The sequence below is a fragment of the Equus caballus genome, chromosome 8, assembly GCF_041296265.1.
Source record: "Equus caballus isolate H_3958 breed thoroughbred chromosome 8, TB-T2T, whole genome shotgun sequence".
NCBI classification, from domain to species: Eukaryota; Metazoa; Chordata; class Mammalia; order Perissodactyla; family Equidae; genus Equus; species Equus caballus.
Genome location: NC_091691.1, coordinates 25342789 through 25363194, shown reverse-complemented (window position 1 = coordinate 25363194; position 20406 = coordinate 25342789). Strand labels below are relative to the sequence as shown.

The 20406-nt window shown below is 54.3% G+C and overlaps 2 protein-coding genes across 6 annotated transcripts in view; one reads left to right on the top strand and one right to left on the bottom strand.

The window, feature by feature from the left end:
• Window positions 1–657: 657 nt before the first annotated feature.
• On the bottom strand, window positions 658–5699 carry OGFOD2 (2-oxoglutarate and iron dependent oxygenase domain containing 2). Of its 2 annotated transcripts, none has more exons than XM_070220396.1 (7): window positions 5455–5699; window positions 4974–5155; window positions 4091–4204; window positions 3902–4001; window positions 2264–2391; window positions 1741–1998; window positions 658–1668 (listed from the first exon to the last, which is right to left on the bottom strand). In XM_070220396.1, exons 5-7 carry the CDS (start codon window positions 2300–2302, stop codon window positions 1405–1407), a joined length of 561 nt encoding a protein of 186 aa, XP_070076497.1. In that variant the 5' UTR covers window positions 2303–2391; window positions 3902–4001; window positions 4091–4204; window positions 4974–5155; window positions 5455–5699; the 3' UTR covers window positions 658–1404. The 2 variants fall into 2 exon arrangements, with proteins under 2 accessions (XP_070076497.1, XP_023503040.1); XM_023647272.2 differs by having other exon boundaries at window positions 4974–5030.
• ABCB9 (ATP binding cassette subfamily B member 9) overlaps window positions 5694–20406 on the top strand; it is a 35242-nt gene continuing 20529 nt past the window's right edge. The window contains exons 1-2 of one of the 4 annotated variants that reach the window (XM_014727565.3): window positions 5694–5902; window positions 18335–19025. In XM_014727565.3, the coding sequence (XP_014583051.2) occupies window positions 18419–19025 (607 nt within the window). In that variant the 5' untranslated portion in view covers window positions 5694–5902; window positions 18335–18418. Of the gene's footprint in view, window positions 5903–6139; window positions 6301–12647; window positions 12860–18334; window positions 19026–20406 lie in introns of those variants that run through there. The other 3 variants (XM_023647268.2, XM_023647266.2, XM_023647267.2) reach the window with 3 other exon arrangements.

Below are 20406 nucleotides of genomic sequence, written 5' to 3'. Positions count from 1 at the left end.
GCCCAAGAAACGGAGCGTGCAGCACCCACCTCCCGCGGAGGCGAGCTGGGCATCCGGGCTTCCGCCTCCAGGCTGGTGCGAGGCCTTGCCTGCGCCCGCAGCTCCCGGCCGAGGGACGTGCTTCCCAGCCTGGCGCCAGTCCCCGCTCGCAGGCCCTTCGCCGCAGCTCTGCCCTCCTCCAGGGCTGCCTTCCCGGCGGGCCCCTGCAGTCCGGCCTCCCCGAGGCCCCGGGGGGAAGGCGGCCCTGCTGCGCGCCGCTCCCCGCCCTGCGTTGTCCGCGGACTTGTCCACTCCACCAGGCCGTGAGCTCCGGGGCTGAGACACCCTGGTCTTTCCTACGTCCCCACCCAGTAATGCAGAGGTCGCAAGCTCAAATGTCCATAAGCGGCCGGAGAGATCGTGGCAGTGACCGAGGGAGGGGCCCGTGAGACGGAGCGGGCAGCTGAGGCTCTGCTCCGGCTGATTTCTGCGATGTGGAGTAGGGCCTGCTGTTTCCAGATCTTCCCGCCTTCCCAGGGAAGCCAAAACTCAAGATTTCAACATGGAAATCTCTGGTTTTCAGATGTCAACCCACAAACAGCACAGCTGCACGCCTTATCCAATTTTGGGGCCATCAAGTTGCAAACTCTTCAACAACAATAGCAGCAAACACAGGGCTCTTATAAAGCACTTTATAAACGTTAAGTCATTTGGTTCTCACAACAGCTCTAGGAGACAGGCACCTCTAGAGAGGGAACTAAGGCACAGAGACGTCAGTGGCTTACCCACGGGGAGAATCAGAGTTCAAAGTTAGGCAGTCTGGGTCCAGAGTCCCCGCTCTTCACCCCTCCTCAGTAAGCCCTCAACACTGTCTAGAAGATGCTATTGGTGGCCCACCCAAATCCCCTTCATAGGCAGGTGCACTCACCCCCAGCTGTGATGTCCACTGCTCACAGCTCCCCGGAAGATTCCCTTGGCCCCTGGGAGCCATCTTGCCTTGGAGATCCATGTCTGGGAAGTTACTCACCCCTCCCCGCCCCGGGCCGACACACCTATAACTGATGCTGGGGGCAAATTGTACAACTGATGCTCCAGAGCTCCCCGTGGGGTCCACTGAGACTGGATTCCACTTGACACCACATCATGGCCCAGCTCCTTCCTGCCCCATCCTTCTTCCCTCACTTTCCCCTGAGGGTGTTTCCTCAACAAACCACTTGCACAGGAATCCCCACCGCAGGCTCTGCTTCTAACAAAGCCAACCTGAGCCAGCCTGTCTGCTGAAAGAATGACCCAGAAGCCTGCATGTCCTCTTGAGCCCAGAAGTACTGAGGGATGCACAAAGTTTATTTCTGCCTTGCCCAGCCCAAGGTGGCAGAGCCCTCTGCACGGTGCCACCCCCCCTCCCCCGACTGGGCCCTACCAGGCTCAAGTCAGTGCACACACATCCACTGTGGTGGGCTCCTCTCGGGTGAAGCCGTCGCCGAAGCCCTCGTCGTCCACCAGGTCAGGCTTGCGGCAGCACATGGGGCAGAGGCGGTTTCGCACAGCAGAGGCCCGGAGCCAGACAACGAGGTTCCAGCGCTCTCCAGTGCCCAGGGGCCGGGCCCCGTGCAGCTGGCTGCCCCGGTGCAGAACGCCCTGGCCCACCATGTGCTCCACCTCCAGGGGCTCGGCCAGGGCTGAAGGCGCCTGCAGACAGTGGGGCTCAGGCCTGGGCACTCCCGGCTGCCCCAGGCCCTTTCCCACAGGTCACACACTAACCTGGAAGAGGCCCCCGAAGTACAGGGCGCCCCCCGTGAAGGTCTTGCCCAGGGCCACATTGAGGGTGAGCTCAGCGTTATCGTAGTGGCAGCCCAGCTCACGGTCCTGGCCCAGTGCGTATTTCACCACAAAGGCGCGGTGGCTGTCAAGCCAGCCTCCACCACAGTCTGGGTACAGCAGGGCCGTTAGCGGCTGCAGGAAGCGCTCCCGCAGTGGCGTCACCAGCGGCTCATCCAGGCCTAGCTCGTGCAGCAGCACCTGGGAGGGAGATCCGGGGTTGGTGGGGAGACTGGTGGGCCTCACCCTGGTGCCCTGGGGGAGTTCCTTCCTAAGGACAGTGCTATGTGCTTTGCAAACATCAATTCGTCTAACTTCATAATAATCCTACCGTGATCCCATTTTACAGACAGGGAGACCGAGGCCCAGAGAGGGTCACACAGCTCGTCTGCAGCACTGCAGCTACGTCTCCCCAGACCCCAGATGTCTCTGCCTCCTCGGGCCCACCAGGCGGAGCCTCACCCACCCCATAGTTGTTCATGGTGTTGGGTCTTCCCTTGGGCATGTCCGACTGCTCGAAGTGCTCCAGCTCCTCCAGCAGGGCCTGGCAGAACGGTGCTGTGAACACCGGCAGCCGGTAGATGCGCTTCTCCTCTGCAGAGGGCGGGACAGTCTGTCGGCCAGGCGCTCCAGTGTGGGGTTGCACAGGCCTGAGTTCAATCTCCCCAAGAGCAGTGTAAGCCTGGGCATGTCTTTTCACTTCCCCCAGCCTCAGTTTCCTCATCTGTGCAATGGGGATGATGAGGGTACACCCCTCCCCCCCGCCAGGGCTGTGTGATGAGTAAATGATGTAACGTGTGTACAGCAAGGGGAGCTCTATTCTCAGGCCCCCCCACTGCTCCCTGGAGCCTCTCATCCTGCCTCCAGAGTGCCCTCAGTTCTAGCCTCCAGACTCAGATGCGGGTCCTGATGAGGCCCAGAGACAGGAAGGGACAAGCCCAAGGACACCCAGCAGGCCAGCGATGGAGCCAGTCCAGGACCACAGAGCCAGCCTCAGCTTCTTTTCACCCCCAACCCCTCATGAGCCACCAAAGTCTGCACCTCAACTCAAGAATCTCTTGGAGCCTCTGTCCCCCAGAGGCCAAGAGGGGCTGCTCTTTCTTGCGGGGCCCTGGTGGGGAAAGGCCAGGCTCAGAACAAAAATGTAAAGTCTTGGCAGATGCACCAGCACCCAAGAGGTATAGGGCTTGTGTGCCCTACCACACACACCACCTCTGACCAACTCACAGCCCAGCCCCAGCCCCACCGAACCAGCCTCCACAATCTCCACTGCTGGGGAGTGGATGGCAAGGAGGGGTCCCCCTGAGCCTGGGAAGGGGGCCTTCATTGCACATTCCACCCTCTGCCCCCCAACAGAGCACAGGCTTCATGAGGGGAGCAACTTTACATCTGTCTCCCCACAGGACCCCGCAGACCTAGGATGACAGTAATTCTAAGTCTAGGAACCACCTTCCAAAACTTATCCGTGCTGAGCCTTTTATGCACATTCCCTCACTTAGTTATCACAACACCTCCAGATGGGTATTACTGCTCCCATTTCACAGATGAGGAAACCAAGGCAGAGAAATTAAGGAACTTGCAAGGGCTCCCTGGCCTGGAACTTCCTGCTAGGTTTAGCCAATGGGAGTCCCGGGCAGGAGAATGGGCCATTTCTGAGTTGGCGCAGCTGTGTGCCTCTGCTCAGGGCCACAGTGGCTGTCCGGCAGCCCCTCTCCCATGGCTCCAGGTCGTGGCAGGTTCACTCTTGCCCACTCCTTCAGGTATAGGGGTGGACCTGCTCCTCCTGCACCGCCCGCATTGCTAGCCCTGGAGAGTCCTTCACCATCCCTTGCTGATCCCTTAACCCAGCCCACACCTGTCTCAGTTGTTCCTGTGTTAAGCTCTTCATCTGAATGTGCCAGCTGGCTCAGGCCTGATACGAGGCTCTGAAGAACTTTGCTGGGTGAGTGAGTGAGTGAATGAATACAGACACCCTGTTCCTGGCAGGTTGGTTCCACCAGCTCTTCCAGCTCCTGCTGGTTTGGTTTTTGGAGGCACACACGGTGGGTGGGGGGAGCCAGTCTCCCACCCCCCAGTCTGCCAGATCACAGGGCCGAGACCTCACCCGACACTGTCTCCAGACGCTGGAGGAGGCCCTCGAGGCCCGCGCCCGGTGACGTGCTGTACTCAGTCGCAGCCAGAAACTCGGGAGCCAGAGCCGCATCCTAGGGGCAGAACACACCAGCCGTGGGGCAGGCAGCCCCAGGCCCGGATGCCTCCACCTCCTTCCAGTAACCTGCCCCCTGCCAGGTACCTGCAGTGACTTGTAGAGCTCGGGTCGCGCCGGGTGGTAGGAGCTTGCGATGAGGGCTTTCCTGGCAGCTGACTCCGGCCCCAGCAGCCGCCGCCTCTCCACCTCCTGTTCAAGCTGGGGTGGCAAAGGGCCCCGTTACCAGGATGGGGCCTCCCATCCCTTCTGAGGCCATTGTACGGATAAGGAAACTGAGGCTCAAGAGGGCCAGAGCAGGGCCCAGGCTGGAAGCCAAGTCTCCCTAAACTCCTGACTCTGCCAGAGTCGACTGCAGATGCCAAGCTATTAGCTGAAGGGGACTCCTTCTAGAAGGGGGCCCATCTAACTCTGGGCTGCACCAGCATGAGCGTGGCTGGGATGAGAGCCCCTTGATGCACCTCAACCAGCTGGACCCACACAGGGAGGGAAACAGAGTCCCGGCCAAGCCTTTTGTTCCACGGGCTGCAAAGGGCTCTCCTGGGAAGCTTCCACCACTAACCCCCCGTGAGGGAGGAGGTGGGACAGAGCAGCAGCAGCGGTCTTGGAACCAGCCCAAGGGGAGTCGGGGAAGGGATGAAGACCAGGAGCCTGGTGGCCCTGGGAGAGATCTCAGCTCCACCCGCTGTGAAGTCCTGGGCAAGAACTCCCCTCTCTGAGGCCAAGTTTCTCATGTCAAAATGGCATGAGGTAGACAACCTGGCATTCCCTGCGTTCTCTTTTTCTGGTGACAGGACCCAAGTGCTGTGGTAAGTAGGGACAGGGAGCAGGAAACGTAAGGTCTAAGGAGCCCTGCAGACATCTGGGACTGGCAGGCCTTAGGATGGAAGACCCTTCAAACTACTGATCTAAAAAGCAGGGGCCAGGCTGGATGTGTAGGGGAAGGGGGCGGGGGGGAAGGGCGTGTTACCTCTCCTAACAGCTGCTGGAAGTCCTTGGGGCTGATACAGCCTCGGCTGCGCAGGATCTGGGAGCAGAAAGGCCAGTGAGCACGACTGTGTGACCTTGGGCAAGTCACTGAACATCTCTGAGCCTCAGTTTCCCCTCCTAAAATGGAGACGAGAGCCCCGACCTCCCAGGATCGCTGTGAGGCTGAAATGCGATAAGACAAGGGAGGGTTCTCCGCTGCTCTCACAACCACACCGACGGCGCGCTGAGCCGGGCCCTGCCCGGAGCACGTCACGGATGTGTTTGTTCATTCGTCTTTCACGACCACCTCACTAACGAGACACTGTTATCCCCATTTAAAGTGAGAAAAGGAAGGCACCGAGAGGTTGTCATTTCTGTTGTCACATCTGAGCACGCGCTGCGCGCCGCGGGCACAGCCGCAGACCTCGGGGACAAAGGTCCTCCCCGCCCACATCCCCGCGGAGCCAACAGAGGCCACTCACCGGGCCGTAGTCCTGGCGCAGCTGCTGCTCGTCCCGGAAGCGCACGTGCAGCCCGTAGCGCGCCACGTACAAGTTCTCGGAGCAGAAGCAGGCGCAGCGGCAGAAGCGCCGCGGGGCGCCCGCCGTCGCCATGGTGAAGAGCGGCGCGCGGCCCCGCCGGCTTCCGTACGAGCACTTCCGGGCACGCCCCCAGCCGGGAGGGTGTGGAACCAGAGGCCCAGGGACCGTTCTAAATTCCCAAGCGCAGAAAAGAACGAAGACGCCCCGTCCCAGGAAACGGTGCGCGACGGAGAAAGATGCTCCCGGGCCGCGGTGGGGTCGGCGGCCTCGGCTGAGAGCACGCGGCCTTGCCGTCCCGCCTCACATTTTCCCCATCCACGAGGCAGGGATTAATCGCCCCACTTTACAAATAAGTGAACTGAGTCGCATCCTCACAGGACATGGAGAGGTAGGGACTCGAAATCCCAAGACGTTTTGTTTAAACGCCGCCTCCCTTTTCTGCTCGGAGCTTTGAAGAACCAGCCAAGCCCACGAGGACAGTTAGAGGAGCTCTGGGGTCCGATCTCTTTCCTTCCAACCGCTATGACCCATCCAGTTCTGTGCGTGTGAGCTTGGGTTTAGCATTTACCCCGAGTCCCTGCCTGGCACTAGGGCGCCTCCGCCGCAGTATTTTAGGATTCCAAGCAGTTTGCCCCTGTGAGTGTCTCGCGCAAACGCTCCGGCCGGCGTGACTTCCGGTGGCGCTCCGGGTGGATTCAGATGTGGGCGGGCGACAGGGCGTGGTCCGCCGGCGGCCACACCCCGCACAGCCAGGGTCAAGTTCTGCCCAGCCGCTGCGTGAGATGAGTATGTTTCCTATACGGCGTGCGCCCCACCCTCGGGGGGACCCATCACAGCGCACATACCCTGCCTGGGGACCCTATCATTGTCTGCCGTGCACCCCGCAGGCTCAGGCTGCAAAGCCGCGTGAAGACGCTTGGATGGCAAAGCCATTGCTCAGATGAGAGAACTAAGGCGCCAAGCAGGGAGAAGTCGTGTCCCCTGGAACTGACCCCTGACCCCTGCCCTATAGTTCCTTCCCTCAGCGTAGTGCGCGGATGGGGGTAGGGTGGACTCTGGGGCTTCAAAACTCCAGCCCTTATCCCAGATAAACAAGTGACTACAAGTGACGATTCCTGTTGGCGGAGCCAGCCTCTCTACCGGGACCTGCACTAAGGGCTCTACCGCCCACCTTGTCCCCTTTCATTCCTACAGCAAACCTTTGAGCTAGGTGCCATTATATCATCATGTGACAGATGGGGAAACTGAGGCTCAGGGAGGTGCAGTGACCTGCCCCAGGTCACTCACCAGTAGGGGACAAATACAGAGTTTGAACCCGACTGAGTTCCCTGTTCACCAGGACGGGGTTCTCTGAGTGATGGGAATATGAGGCATTTTGAATTTTCTCTCCGTGCTTGTTGGCATTTCCTTGATGACTCTGCTTTCCTTTCCTCCTTGTGTGTACACAGCTTCACACTCACACATTCGCATACACTGACACTCAGTGGTGCATACACACGCTCACACATGCTAACATACATTCACCCACAAGCACACATGCGCTCACATCCTCACACAGACCATCAACATATGAGTGTTCATATTCACACACCCAAATCACATGCTCACACTCATGCACACCCTCACACACATACTCACCCACACTCACAGGCACACCCCACACAGTCACACATACACTCAGCACGAACACTCACACACTCAGGCAGCACAGCCCTGGTTCCTTTCTTCTCTATGGCAAGTTGAGCTCCAAGGCCCACAGGTTGCTCCTCCAGAAGCCCAGGGCCCCAGAAGGAGAGGGGAGACCCTCACATCCTTTGATTCAGTGCCAAGCCGTCCTCCCAAGCCATCTCCCTCAGCACATTTGGGGGTCAAGACTCCCACCTACAAAGTCTCCCCGCCTCGCCCCAGTACCACGCGGGACCAGGAGAGGGTCCCCACTCTCCGGGCAAAGCCCACACCAACAGCCTGATTGGTTTTCACACTGTCTGGGTTGGGGCAGCAAGACCCTCCTGAGTGTGTGTCTGTGAGTATGGGAGGTGTGTGTATGAGCATGTGGAAGTGTGTTTTGAGTGACACAGGTCCCTGCCCTTCTGAAGCTCTCAGTCAAGTGGGGGAGACAGGAGTAAGCAAGGAAACAGTTACGTGACCAAGTTATTCTCATTCAGTGTGAGAGAAAGGGAGACACAGTGTGGGGTGTGATGACAGTGCCTGGAGGTGGCTGCTTTAGATGCGGTGGCCAGGGGACACCTCCTGAAGAGGGACATTTCAGCCGAGCTCTAACTGCTGCAGCAAGATCAGGCAGGAAAGGGTTCTAGGCAGGGGAATGGAAAGTGCAAGGGCCCAGTGGAGGGATGAACTTGGTGTGCTGGAAGGCCAGCGAGAAGCACAAGGGCCCGTCCTAGGGAGCGAGGCCAGGGTGGTATTGGGCGCCAAATCTTTGGGCAGAGGAGGCCACGGTTAACATTCTGCAAAGGGAAGCTGTTTAATCCCCACAACAAATGCAAAAGATAGGCACTATCCCCATTTTACAGATGTGGGAAATGAGAATCAGAGAGGTTGAATGACCCACCCAAGGTCACACAGCTCGTAAGTGCTGGAGTTCGGAGTGGAACCCAAGTCTGACTGTGCTGGGTTGTTCCTAAAGGTGCAGCCAGGTCTCCATCGGTGCCCGCTCTCCTCCTCAGGTATGAAATCTAGGTCACTGGGCCATGGGAACCCTGGCACCCAGCCCAAGTCTCCTGAAGCTACCAGGCTTCCCCAAGGAGAAGAATGGCCTTTGGGGGCCTGCTTCCCCCACTCAGGACCCAGCTCCCCAGCCCAGAGCTCTGTGACCTGAGAAGGTGTTTAAAGTTTTAGAGGTGTCTTGATAGCCCAGCGATAGGGAAGGGACCTACTATCCAGGAAAGGATCCATTTCCCCAGCTTGATGGTCACTACCCGCCTTGAACTGTCTTCCTCCACCGGGGAGGCCCAGGGCAGCTGGCTCTGCAGCCAGCCACCACACAGGCCTGGCACCTACAGCCTCCCCCCAGCTCACCCGGGTGGAGTTCTCCCTTTGCAGTGGTTTACAAGGTGAGCATGGTCTGCTTTCAGCTTACGCTGGCTCTCCCCGTGGCCCCATCCTCCTTGGAAACAGTGTCCCTGTCCCCACCCTGCCCCAGCCTGGGCTCAGTCACCGCAGCAAACAGCAGCAAGAAGAATATTAATAGTAAGCACCAAATTAATGTGTGCTCCCAGCCAGCCATGACATGTGTGAGGTGTTATCATCTCCATTCTACAGACGAGGAAACTGAGGCTCAGTGAAGTGCAGGGGCCTGTCTAGGGTCGTAAACCTAGTGAGTGGCAGAGCCAGAATTAGAACACCCATCCTCCTATCTGATTCCAGAGGGGCGTGTGTGCGTGTATATTATCTGTAATATGCATGTATATATGTATATATACATATGTGTAGATGTGTCTATATACATTCTTTTCAATTAACATGGAGCACATATCCAGAAAAGGGCACAAAAGTGTACAGTTTGGCAAATTTTCACAAGCTAGACACACCCATGTAACCAGCACCAGATCCCAAACAGCACTCCCGCAATGTTCCCGCTCAGTCACTACCCATCTCCCAAGGGTCTTAAGAGCAAAGATCCCTCTTGCCTGTTCTTGAATTGGATACAAATAAAATCGTATAGTATCACTATTTTGCATACTGCTCCTTTCACTCAGCAGTATGTTCTTGGGATTCATCTGTGTGGTTGTGTGTGTGGCAGCAGTTCGTTTTTTCCTGGCTGCCCAGTATTCCACTGGGTGCCCATCCACCAGGCATTGAGCCATTCTTCAGCTGACGGACATGAGCATTGTTTCCAGTTTGGAGATGTCATGAATGAAGCTTCTATGAACATTCTTCTTTTTTTTAAGAATTGCAGTAAAATATACATAACATAAAATTTAACATTAAAACCATTTCAATAGACTTCATTTTTTAGAGCAGTTTTAGATTCACAGCAATATTGAGTCGAAAATACAGAAATTTCTCATACATTCCCTGCCCCCCCCAACACACAGAGCCTCCCCCACTATCAAAATTACATTAGGGTTGGGAGTTGTATATTCTATGGGTTTTGACGATGTTTAATGACGAGTATCTATCATGACAGTATCATATAGAACAGTTTCTCTGCCCTGAAAATCCTCTGTGCTCCGCATCTTCATCCCTCTCTCCTCCCTAACCCCTTGAAGCCACTGATCTTTTTACTGTCTCTGTAGTATGTAGCCTTTTCAGATTGGCTTTTTTCATTTACTAATATGCATTTAAGTTTCCTCCGTATCTTTTCATGGCTTGATAGCTCATTTCTTTTTAGTGCTGTATAATATTCCATTGTCTGGATGGACCACAGTTTATTCATCCATTCCCCGACTGAAGGACATCTTGGTTGCTTCCAAGTTTTCGCAATTATGAATAAAGCTGCTATAAACATCCACGTGGAGGTTTTTGTGTGGACAGAAGTTTTCAGCTCATTTAGGTCAATGCCAAAGAGCACGATTCCTGGATTGCATGGTAAGAATATGTTTAGTTTCCTAAGAAACTGCCAAACTGTCTTCCAAAATAACTGTCCCATTTTGCATTCCCAGCGGCAATGGATGAGAGTTCCTGCTGCTCCACCTCCTCGCCAGCATTTGGTGTTGTCAGTATTTTGGATTTTAGTGCGTCTATTAGGTATGTAATGGCATCTCATTGCTGTTTTAATTTGCAGTTTCCTAATGACATATGATATTGAGCATCTTTTCATATGTTTATTTGCCATCTGTATATCTTGTTTGGTGAAGTGTTTGTTCAGGTCTTTTGCCTCTTTTTTAATCGGGTTATTTGTTTTCTTATGAGTTTTAAGAGTTCTTTGTATATTTTGGATAAGTCCTTTATCGGATATATCTTTTGCGAGTTTTTTTCCCCAGTCTGTGGCTTGTCTTCTCATTCTCTGGACACTGTCTTTCACAGAGCAGAAGTTTGTAGTGAAGTCCACCTTATCAGTTCTTTCTTTCATGGGTCTGCCTTTGGTGTTGTATCTAAAAATCATCTCCATACCCAAGAAAATCTAGATTTTCTCCTATGTTATCTTCTAGGAGTTTTATAGTTTTGCATTTTACATTTAGGTCTATGATCTATTTTGAGTCAGTTTTTGTCTAGATTCCTTTTTTTTTTTTTTTTTGCATGTGGATGTCCAGTTGTTCCAGCACCATTTGTTGGAAAGACTGTCTTTGCTCCATTGTACTGCCGTTGCTCCTTTGTCAGAGATCAGTCGACTATATTTACATGGGTCTATTTTTGGGCTCTCTATTCTGTTCCCCTGATCTATGTGTCTGTTCTTTAATCAGTACCACACTGTCTTGATTACTGTAGCTTTAGACTAAGTCTTGAAGTCAGCGAATGTCAGACCTCTGACTTTGTTTTTCTGCTTCAATGTTGTGTTGGCTATTTTCACACAGCAAACATGATAGAGCCTGGATGTGGACTCAGCTCTGAGTCAGTCTAACTTTTGGATACATCCAAGATATTCTCTGCAAGTACAATCATATGTGTGTGTACATAGTTTTTATTTATTTATTTATTTATTTATTTTTGGTGAGGAAGATTGGCCCTCAGCTAACATCTGTTGCCAATCTTCCTCTATTTTGTATGTGGACTGCCGCCACAGCATGGCTTGATGAGCAGTATGTATGTCCGCACCCAGAATCTGAACCCTCGAACCCTGGGCTGCTGAAGCAGAGCACGAACTTAACCGCTATGCCACCAGGCCGGCCCCTGCAAGTACAATCATGTATTTGCTTTTGTTTTTGCACAGACAGTAGCACACTTCAAACTTCTTCTGTCCCATGTTTTTACTCAATGCATTTAGGAGGTCATTCCATACCTTTATATAACTTTTGTATATACACAGATACATAGATTTTTTTTCCCTGCTACAGGGTATTCTGTTGAGCAATGTTCTGTAATTATTTGGCCAGTTCCCTATGGAAGGGTATTTAGGTTATTTCCAGACTTGTACTTCAGTAACTATCTGCAGACTATTATCTTTGCTTCTCTCCACAAGTCTATGTATAGAAGAAACTCATACTGGGTCAAAAAAAAAGGTGCGTTTTAAATTCTGAACTCTGCTCATGTAAGCAGCAGAGGCTGTCTTAAATTCAGAGAGCGCTTGAAGCTTCTGACTGAAGGAGGGGATGGGGGATGTTTTGCCCCACCGGCTGCCCCCCTGGGCCTTGACCTGCTCTCCCCAGTGTGGTTCAGGCCACACTGGTCCCTTTCTGTCCCTCCAATGGCCAGGTGAGTTGCCACCTCAGAGCCTTTCAGCTTGCAGTCCCCTCCCCTAGAATGCTCTTCCCCCAGACCTCTCCGTGGCCCTGTCCTTCTCACCGTTCGCCTTTGACCGTTCTCAGAGAGCCCTTCCCAGATGAAGTAGCCCCATGGCACCTTCCGTTGCCTCAACCGGTTCTATTTCCATACAGCACTTAGCACTGCCTGAGATTATCTTATGTCTTTACCTGTTGATTTTCTGTCTTCCCCACGCCAGGCTTCCCCACGCCGGGGGAGGAGGAGAATTTTCTCTTTTTTTCACATACAGCTGTGTGCTGAGCACCTAGCACCTAGCACCCACTCAGTACATATCGCTGCCTCCCCTCTCCCAGTGCCCACTATCCTGCTCTCTTGTTCTGTATAAAATGTGCTCCCTTCCAACAGATACAATTTCCTTAGTCACTCTCTGTATTGCCTGACTCCCTCACTGGAATGTCAGCTCCAGAAGTTCGCAAGCTTGTCTTGTTCACCGCTGCCTCTCGGACGCTTAGAATGGTGCGCGGCACATAGTGGGTGCTGGACAAATATTTGTTGAGAGAATGACAGAGTGAATGAGGATCATAAGCCCCGCCCTGCAGGGCGGGCAGGCTGTCCCTCCAGAGGAAAAGGCCAGCGAAGGAGTAGGCACCCCCAGCAGGTGAGGCCACGTCCCTCTGCTCAGGACCGGCCGCCTGCCTCCAGGGCAGCAGCGCAGAGCTGGAGGGCACCGCGGGGCAGATGGGGGTGGGGGCTGGCCGCAGGTGGGCGGGGCTGGCTCTGGCCCCGCCCCGGAGGCCCCGCCCCCCGGAGGCCCCGCCCCGCCCGTCAGCTGGCCTGGGCGCCGGCCCCGCTCCGCTCCGACCTTGCCGCGGCGCAGCCCCGGCGGAGGGCTGGGAGGAGGAAGCGGCGGGAGGAGCGGAGCGAGCGCGGCGCCGGGCGCGGTCTCCAGGGAGCGTCTCCAGTGAAGACCCGAGCCCGCTGCGCCCCCTCCCCACGGCTCACCTGGGGCCAGGTAAGGTGACAGGTAAGAGCGCTGCGCCCGGGACCCCCGCCTCAGGTCCTTCCCACGCAAGGGTACCAAGCCGGGCACAGGCGGGGGCGTCTGTGTCCCCCTGTCCCGAGGGTGGAGTAGGCATCTCGTTGAAGGTGGGAGCCTTCCTGGCCCTCGCCCCTGTACATCGGCGCCCGCAGCGGCAGGTCCCAGCCCCCCATCCCTGCAGCATCCTTTCCACACCCGCAGGGCGAATGTTGCATTTATTTTAACTCCTCAGGCGCCGCTGCCTCTTGGAAAATGGTGGGGGTGCCTTTTAGGGAGGATCCTGGGACGGCGGTCCTTTCCCCAGGATCAGACTGGCGCGTCTTCCCACGGCGGGGCCTGCCCTCAGATCCTGAGCGCCTAGCTGTGGCAGAAGACTGGGGGCCTGCCGAGCCTGGCAAACCCCTTCCCCTCAGTCTGCCCAGCTGGCCCATGGGCTGGTGCTGTTCACACATCCACCCTGGCAGTTAGGCCTGTAGGTTCCCAGGGTCCCCTCCCTTATTTCTGGGACTCTGTTAAAACAGGGTGCTCCTTCCCCAGGCCTGACATTAACTAAAACAGCTTTAAGCTGGTCTGACAGGATTCCCGGCCGTCTGCACACTGTCCTACCCCCCACAGATAGGCTGGCCTCCATTCCCCTCCTTGCGATGGGGCAGGTGCCAGGTGACAAGAGGAGGGTGTGAGAAGGCCGCCGAGCTCTCCAGTTTGCCTGCCCAGAGTCACAGTTACCTGAGACAACTTTCCCGAGTGCCAGAGTGCGGGCCAGACCCAGTGTGGGATGTGGTGGGCTCAGCAAGGTGGGAGTCAGGATCCAACAGCGTGGACCCAGCCCAGTCCTGGCCCTGTCTCCGGAGACCCCATGGTGACACCATCCCACAGAACCAGCCTAAGTCAGCCAGGGTTTGCTGAGCAATGAATGGGCCTTTCCCTGCTGGGTGATGACCACTGTGGGATGAAAAGTCCATCAAGTCAGGGGTTGAATTGAAACCGAGCTGCTTGGGCTGCCCAGGTTCCTCAGGACCCTTTTCTCGCCGTCCCCAGATGGCCTGGGCAAGGGCACCCCAGACAGTGTAGTGTTGGGTTTCAGTCCTGCCTTCCCGTATCCTCTGCATGTGCTTAACTTCCCCAAGCCTCCGTTTCTCCATCTGTGAGAAGGAATGAGAGCTGCGAGGACCTCCCAGGGTGGCCGTGAGGACCCACAGAGATGGGAGGCGCCAGGTCCTTAGCACCTTGTCCAGGACTTAGTAACACTTTGTAAACGGTGGCTGTTGTGGTTGTAGTGATGATTGTTATTTATCATCTCCTGGCTGTTCCAGCCTTTCCTTTTGTGCAGCTGACAGCTGGAGATGCCCCAACCATCATTTTTTCTACTGGGAAGAAAAGCCTTTGACAGGATCCCTCGTAGGGATGGGGCCACTTGCTAATCCTGTGCCATTCCTTAGCATTTGGGGTCAAGGAGAGTTGCCTCTGCCCTCCTGGGCCGTATCAGGCCCCAGGCAGTGTCTGCTCTGGCCTCTGGCCACAACCTTGTCCCTGTCCCTCAAGCCACACACGTCACCCATGTGCCCACAATTTGCCCTCCAGCTCCACCTGGCCAAGCCCGGCTGCATCCTCCAGGTGAGTCAGAGGGAGGGCAGGGACATTCCTCTAAGCAGCCCTGTGGTCCCCATTCTCTCCTCCTCACAGTCTTGGCTGGTGGTCTTGTCTTCTTCATCCTCCTACTCAGTAACTTTAAAAATAACAGAGGAGCCTGTCCCCACCAAGGGCTGTAACCCGACCCGAGTTGCATTCTGCTCCATCAGACCTGGAGTAGGAGGACTCAGCACTGGGGAGCTGGGGGACCCTGGTGCTATTGCTGCTCAGCCCCCAGCTCACTAGGTGACCCTAGACAAGCCTTGCCCCCTCCCTTTCTGGAACTCAGTTTCCCCTTCTGTAAAACATGGTTCAGACAGACTGTCATGCTGGTATGCGAAATTTTGTTTATTCCAGTAAAGATAAACATCTGGGGCCCCAGGAGGGGGGGTGCGGGGAGTGGCTGTCAAATGGGGTTGACATTACCCGAGCGGAGCAGAGGGGAGTCAGGAAGGAGCTCCCTCAGTGACTGGAGGGTGGGTGGGGGACGGGAGAGGCAGCCAAGCCCCTGGGCTGGTCTCTGGCAGATCTGCCTTCTGTCCCATTTCTGAACGCCAGCTCCTTTCTGGGGACTGAGGAACTCCTCGTGCTCACCAAGAGGTGAGCAGCAGCCAAGGTGGCTGGCAGGGCCTGGGCAGCCAGCAGTCACTTGGCCAGGAGGCCTGGTGTGGCACCAGGCCAAGAGCATCCCTCTCTGGGCTCCGACTCGCGCTCACCCACTCGCTGGCTCCTCGAGGCTTCTGCATTGCAGCAGACAGGAGCCCTGCGCTGGCAGCCCTGCCGAGGCTGGGAATGCAGCAAGGGCTTGGGCAAGGGGTGTCTGTCCTCCCATCCCGGCCCCGCTCCCTCCCCTGCCCTTGATCCCACTCACGGGAGGGGCAGCTGCTGACAAGGCAGCCGTCTTCTCTGGGACAGACTTGAGTCTGCCTGGAAGTGCTGGGGTGAGGGCAAAGCCCAGGCTTGGGGACCGTCATACCTCTCAGTCCTCTCTGCATATCAGACCCCTTCTGAGTGTCATTAGGGGGCTTGGCTACCCCTGGAGAGGCTGGTTTTGAAGGATTAGGACTTTGGAGTTAAGAGCATAGACTTTGGAACCCGACAGCCTGGGTTCACATCCCAGCTCTGCCACTTCGTAGCTGTGTGACCTGGGGCAGGCCACTTAACCTCTCTGTGCCTCAACTTTCTCAACTGTAAAATGGGTATAATAATAGAACCTACCTCATAGGACTCTTGAGTATGAATGCATGTAAATCACCTAGAACAGTGTCAGGCACACCTTAACATCAATAAGTGTCAGCTGGTTTTACTGTTGTTGCTGTCAGTGTCACTGTGATCATGGTCATCTGCTCTGCTTCTTGGCTTCTGGGGGCTTAAGCATCATGCATCGCTTACAAAGAGCTGAGTTCTCAGAAATGCGTCACTAGGCGATGTTGTCGTTATGCAAACATCATCGCGTGTGCTTACACACACCTAGATGGCACAGCCTACCACACATCTAGGCTCTATGGCACTGGTCTTCTGGGACCACCGTGGTACATGCTCTGTCCTTGACCACAGCGTCCTTGTATGGCACATGACTGTAGACTCTCTTTTCCTTAGCTGAACGCTCCCTGTTGGCTCTTGTTGTATTGACAGGCGTCTTAGCTTAGCAGTTGGAGCCTAGATTCTGGAGCCAGACAGCTCTGAGTTCAAATCTCAGCTCTGCTGCTCACGAGCTTCAGGATTTGGGGCAAGTTATTAACTTCTCTGAGCCTCAGTTTCTCCATCTGCTAAATGGGGATGAAGATAGTGCAAATCTCACAAAGTTGTTGTGAGGATTAAATAAGTGAACACATATAAAGCTCACGGGCATGTAACGGGCGGGCTCAGAGGAAGGGCTGTGCTGTGTAACTTGTAGCTTGTAGTTCTTGGGCACCTGGCGTGTGTACATACAGGCATGCGGTTCAGAGGGTGAGAGGCAGGTGCTGGGATCCCTCACATACTGGCTCGAGTCCTGGCTTGGGCCTTTGTTAGCGGGGTGATATGGCATGTGCTTTTCCCCCTCTGTGCCTCAGTTTCCCCGAATGTAGATAGGAATGTGGAACCAGCCTCATGGGGTTGTGTGGGGTTTCTGTCACTCCAGAACATGAGGTCCATCACCTTGGTTTTGGCACCAGAGCTGTGCGGGAGAGGGTGTCTCGGGCTGGCCCCCCTTCCTGCACTACTCAGAGTCACCCCTCCTGTTGTTCCATGCCTCCACCCTCCGCTTGGGGACTCCAGAGCTTTGCCCATTTTCCAGGTGGGACAAAAAAGACCCCAAGAGAGAAAGGGACAGAATGAAGTCAAGAGGTAGCACTTGGAGGCATGCCCTAGCTCGGTCCCACTTCTGCCCTGGACAAGCCCCACTCCCAAACTCAGGCCACCAGGCCCACATCCCACGGTGGCCCTGCAGCTCCTGGGGTCTCCCAGGCCCCGGCTGAGTCCCGAGGAGCCCCATGTGGGGGACGCTTTGGACAAAGCAGACATTAGGCTCCAGAAAACCAAAAGGTCCTAGGGCTGGGGGTGAGGGCCAACCTGGGCTACAGGAAAAGATTCTGGAAACTTCCAGGCAGATGTGAAAGTCCCTGAATCACTCTAGAGCCTGCAGTCCCCTCTTTATCTAAGAGTACAAAGGTTTACTTGGGGAGAGAGAAGTGAACAAACATTTATTAAGCACCCACTGTATATGGGGGTAACAATCAGCAGTAATTATTATGTACGAGGCACTGTGCCAGAACTGATGTTCACGCGCTAAACCTCACGCTGACGTTTTACAAGTGAGGAAACAGGTTCAGAGAAATTAGTAGTAATTGTAGCAGCAGTAGCAGTAAAAACAGCGACCATTTATTGCACACTTTGCTTATCTCAGCTTCACCGACAAAGTCCTCCAGACCCCTGCCCCCTGCCGACCTCTTGGGGCCTCCTTGCCTCCCTCAAGCACGTCGGCACACTCCTACCTCAGGTCTCTGGCACTGTCTCTTCCACTCGTCCAAAATGCTTTTCCCCCAGATATCCACATGGCAGACTCCCTCACCTCTTTCAGTCTGGCCCAAGTGTGGCCTTCACTGCAAGGTCTTCCGTGGCCCCCCTATTTAAAATTGCCCTTAGACTGACTCGTAGCTACAGAGAACAAATTAGTGGTTGTCAGAAGGGAGGGGTGTAGGGGGAAGGGTAAAACAGGTGGAGGAGATAAGAGGTGCAAACATCCAGTCATAAGTAAGTCGTGGGGCTGTCACGTACCGCATAGGGAAGATAGTCGACAATATCGTAGTAACTTTGTGTGATGGCAGACGGCAACTAGTCTTATCAGAGTGATCATTCTGTAATGTAAATAAATGTCAAATCACTATTTTGTCCACCTGAAACTAATGCAATATCCTATGTCAACTCTACTTCCGTAAAAATAAATAAATACAAATTAAAAAATAAAATTGCCCTCACCCCCCCATTGCCCCCATCCTCTACACCGCACTCTTTTTTCCCCCACCCCTTACCTCCTAACATACTATATCATTTACTTATGTTTATCATCTGTTTCTGACACGAGTGTGTCAGCTTCGCAAGAGCAGGGGTCTTTGTTCCTTTTGCTCATTGTTAAATCCCCAACACAAAGAACAGTCTGGCCCCCAGCAGGCGCTCAGTGGAGATTCCTTGGATGAATGGAGTCTTCACAGCACCCCTATGAAATCAGTACTCTTGGCGGTGCCATTTTACAGATGAGGAAACTGACGCTCACGGCTGTCAGGTGACTTGCTTGAGGTTCCACAGCCAGCAAGTAGCAAACCTGAACCCCTTGCCCTGTCGCCCCCACAGGTCTGACCTCACCCTGCAAACAATGGCCTTGCCCCCGTGAGCCAGAGCCTGCCCATTGGCGCCTGCCCACTGCCAGCCAGCAGGATGCAGCTGTGGAAGGCGGTGGTGGTGACCCTGGCCTTCATGAGCTTGGACATTGGCATGACCACAGCCATCTACGTTCTCAGCCACGTGGACCGCAGCCTGCTGGAGGACATCCGCCACTTCAACATCTTTGACTCGGTGCTGGACCTCTGGGCGGCCTGCCTGTACCGCAGCTGCCTGCTGCTGGGGGCCACCATCGGCGTGGCCAAGAACAGTGCCCTGGGGCCCCGGCGGCTGCGGGCTTCCTGGACGGTCATTGCCCTCGTGTGCCTCTTCGCGGGCATCTACACCATGGTGAAGCTGCTGCTCTTCTCCGAGGTGCGCAAGCCCGTCCGGGACCCGTGGTTCTGGGCCCTCTTCGTGTGGACTTACATCTCACTCGCTGCCTCCTTCCTGCTCTGGTGGCTGCTGTCCACAGTGCAACCAGACGCCAAGGCCCTGGAGCCAGGGACAGGTGCTGAGGCCGAGGCCGAGGGCTTCCCTGCGGAGGACCAGTCGCCACCTGAGCAGGCATCGGGGGCCACGCTGCAGAAGCTGCTGTCCTACACCAAGCCCGACGTGGCCTTCCTCATGGCAGCTTCCTTCTTCCTCATCGTGGCAGCTCTGGGTAAGTGAGGACCCACAGGACCTGGTGGGCACCCAGGAAATCAGTGTAGCAGATATAACCCCCTGTTCTTTCCTCTGAAATTTTTAACATTTTACCTACATGGTTCAAACATCAAGTTGCTATGAAAAGGTAAACATTGAGAGTTTCACTTTTAATTCTGCCCCTGGCTACCCTGATCCCCCTGCCCAGAGCCAACTACAGGAAAAGGTTCCAGAAACTTCCAAGCGGGCAGGAAACCACGTTTATTCATTTCTTGTATGTGTTTCCAGTGTTTCCTGGTAACAGCTACATGCACATATGAACACGTTACTCTCCCCACCTCATACACTTTGTTTAGGGTCCTGCTTTTTTCACTTAACTATATATTCTGGAATTTTCCCATGCGGTACCTCATTCTTTTCTTGGGCTGCATGATATTCCATAGATTGATTGTGTGTGTACTAACTGTGCAGTACTTTATTTATTTATTGGTTTTTTATTGCGGTAACATTGGCTTATAAGATTACATAAATTTTGGGTGTATATCATTATATTTCGATTTCTACGTAGATTACATCATGTTCACCACCCAAAGACTAATTCCAATCCATCACCACACACAGGTGCCTAATGACCCCTTTCACCCTCCCCCCTCCCCCCTTCCCCTCTGGTAACCACCAGTCCAATCTCTGTCTCTGTGATGGCTCTTCTCCTTATGAGTGAGATCAGACGGTATTTGACTTTCTCCCTCTGACTTATTTCACTCAGCATAATACCCTCAAGGTCCATCCATGTTGTCACAAATGGCTGGATGTCATCATTTCTTATGGCTGAGTAGTATTCCATTGTGTATATATACCACATCTTCTTAATCCATTTGTCCCTTGATGGGCACCTAGGTTGCTTCTAAGTCTTGGCTATTGTGAATAATGCTGTGAAGAACATAGGGGTGCATGTATGTTTATGCATTTGTGTTTTCAAGTTCTTTGGATAAATACCCAGCAGTGGAATAGCTGGATCATATAGTAGTTCTATTCTTAATTTTTTGGGGAGTCTCCATACTGCTTTCCACAGTGGCTGCGCCAGTTTCCACTCCCCCCAGCAGTGTACGAGGGTTCCCTTCTCGCCACATCCTCTCCAAAACTTGTTGTTTCCTGTCTTGTTAATTATAGCCATTGTGACTGGAGTGAGATGATATCTCATTATAGTTTTGATTTGCATTTCCCTAATACTTAGTGATGTTGAGCATCTTTTCATGTGCCTGTTGGCCATCTGTATATCTTCTTTGGAGAAATGTCTGTTCAGATCTTTGGCCCATTTTGTAGTTAGGTTGTAGTTTTTTTGGTTGTTGAGATGTATGAGTTCTTTATATATTTTGGATATTAACCCCTTCTCAGATATA

Bases quoted from the DNA above. Each gene is read 5' to 3' on its own strand.
- OGFOD2 (XM_023647272.2), bottom strand. From the start codon at position 5,586: ATGGCGACGGCGGGCGCCCCGCGGCGCTTCTGCCGCTGCGCCTGCTTC. The intron at 4,002-4,090 runs GTACCTGGCAGG...TTCTGCCCCTAG, and splicing joins AGCTCTACAAGTCACTGCAG to GATGCGGCTCTGGCTCCCGA. The intron at 1,669-1,740 runs GTTAGTGTGTGA...CACTGTCTGCAG, and splicing joins ACTTCGGGGGCCTCTTCCAG to GCGCCTTCAGCCCTGGCCGA.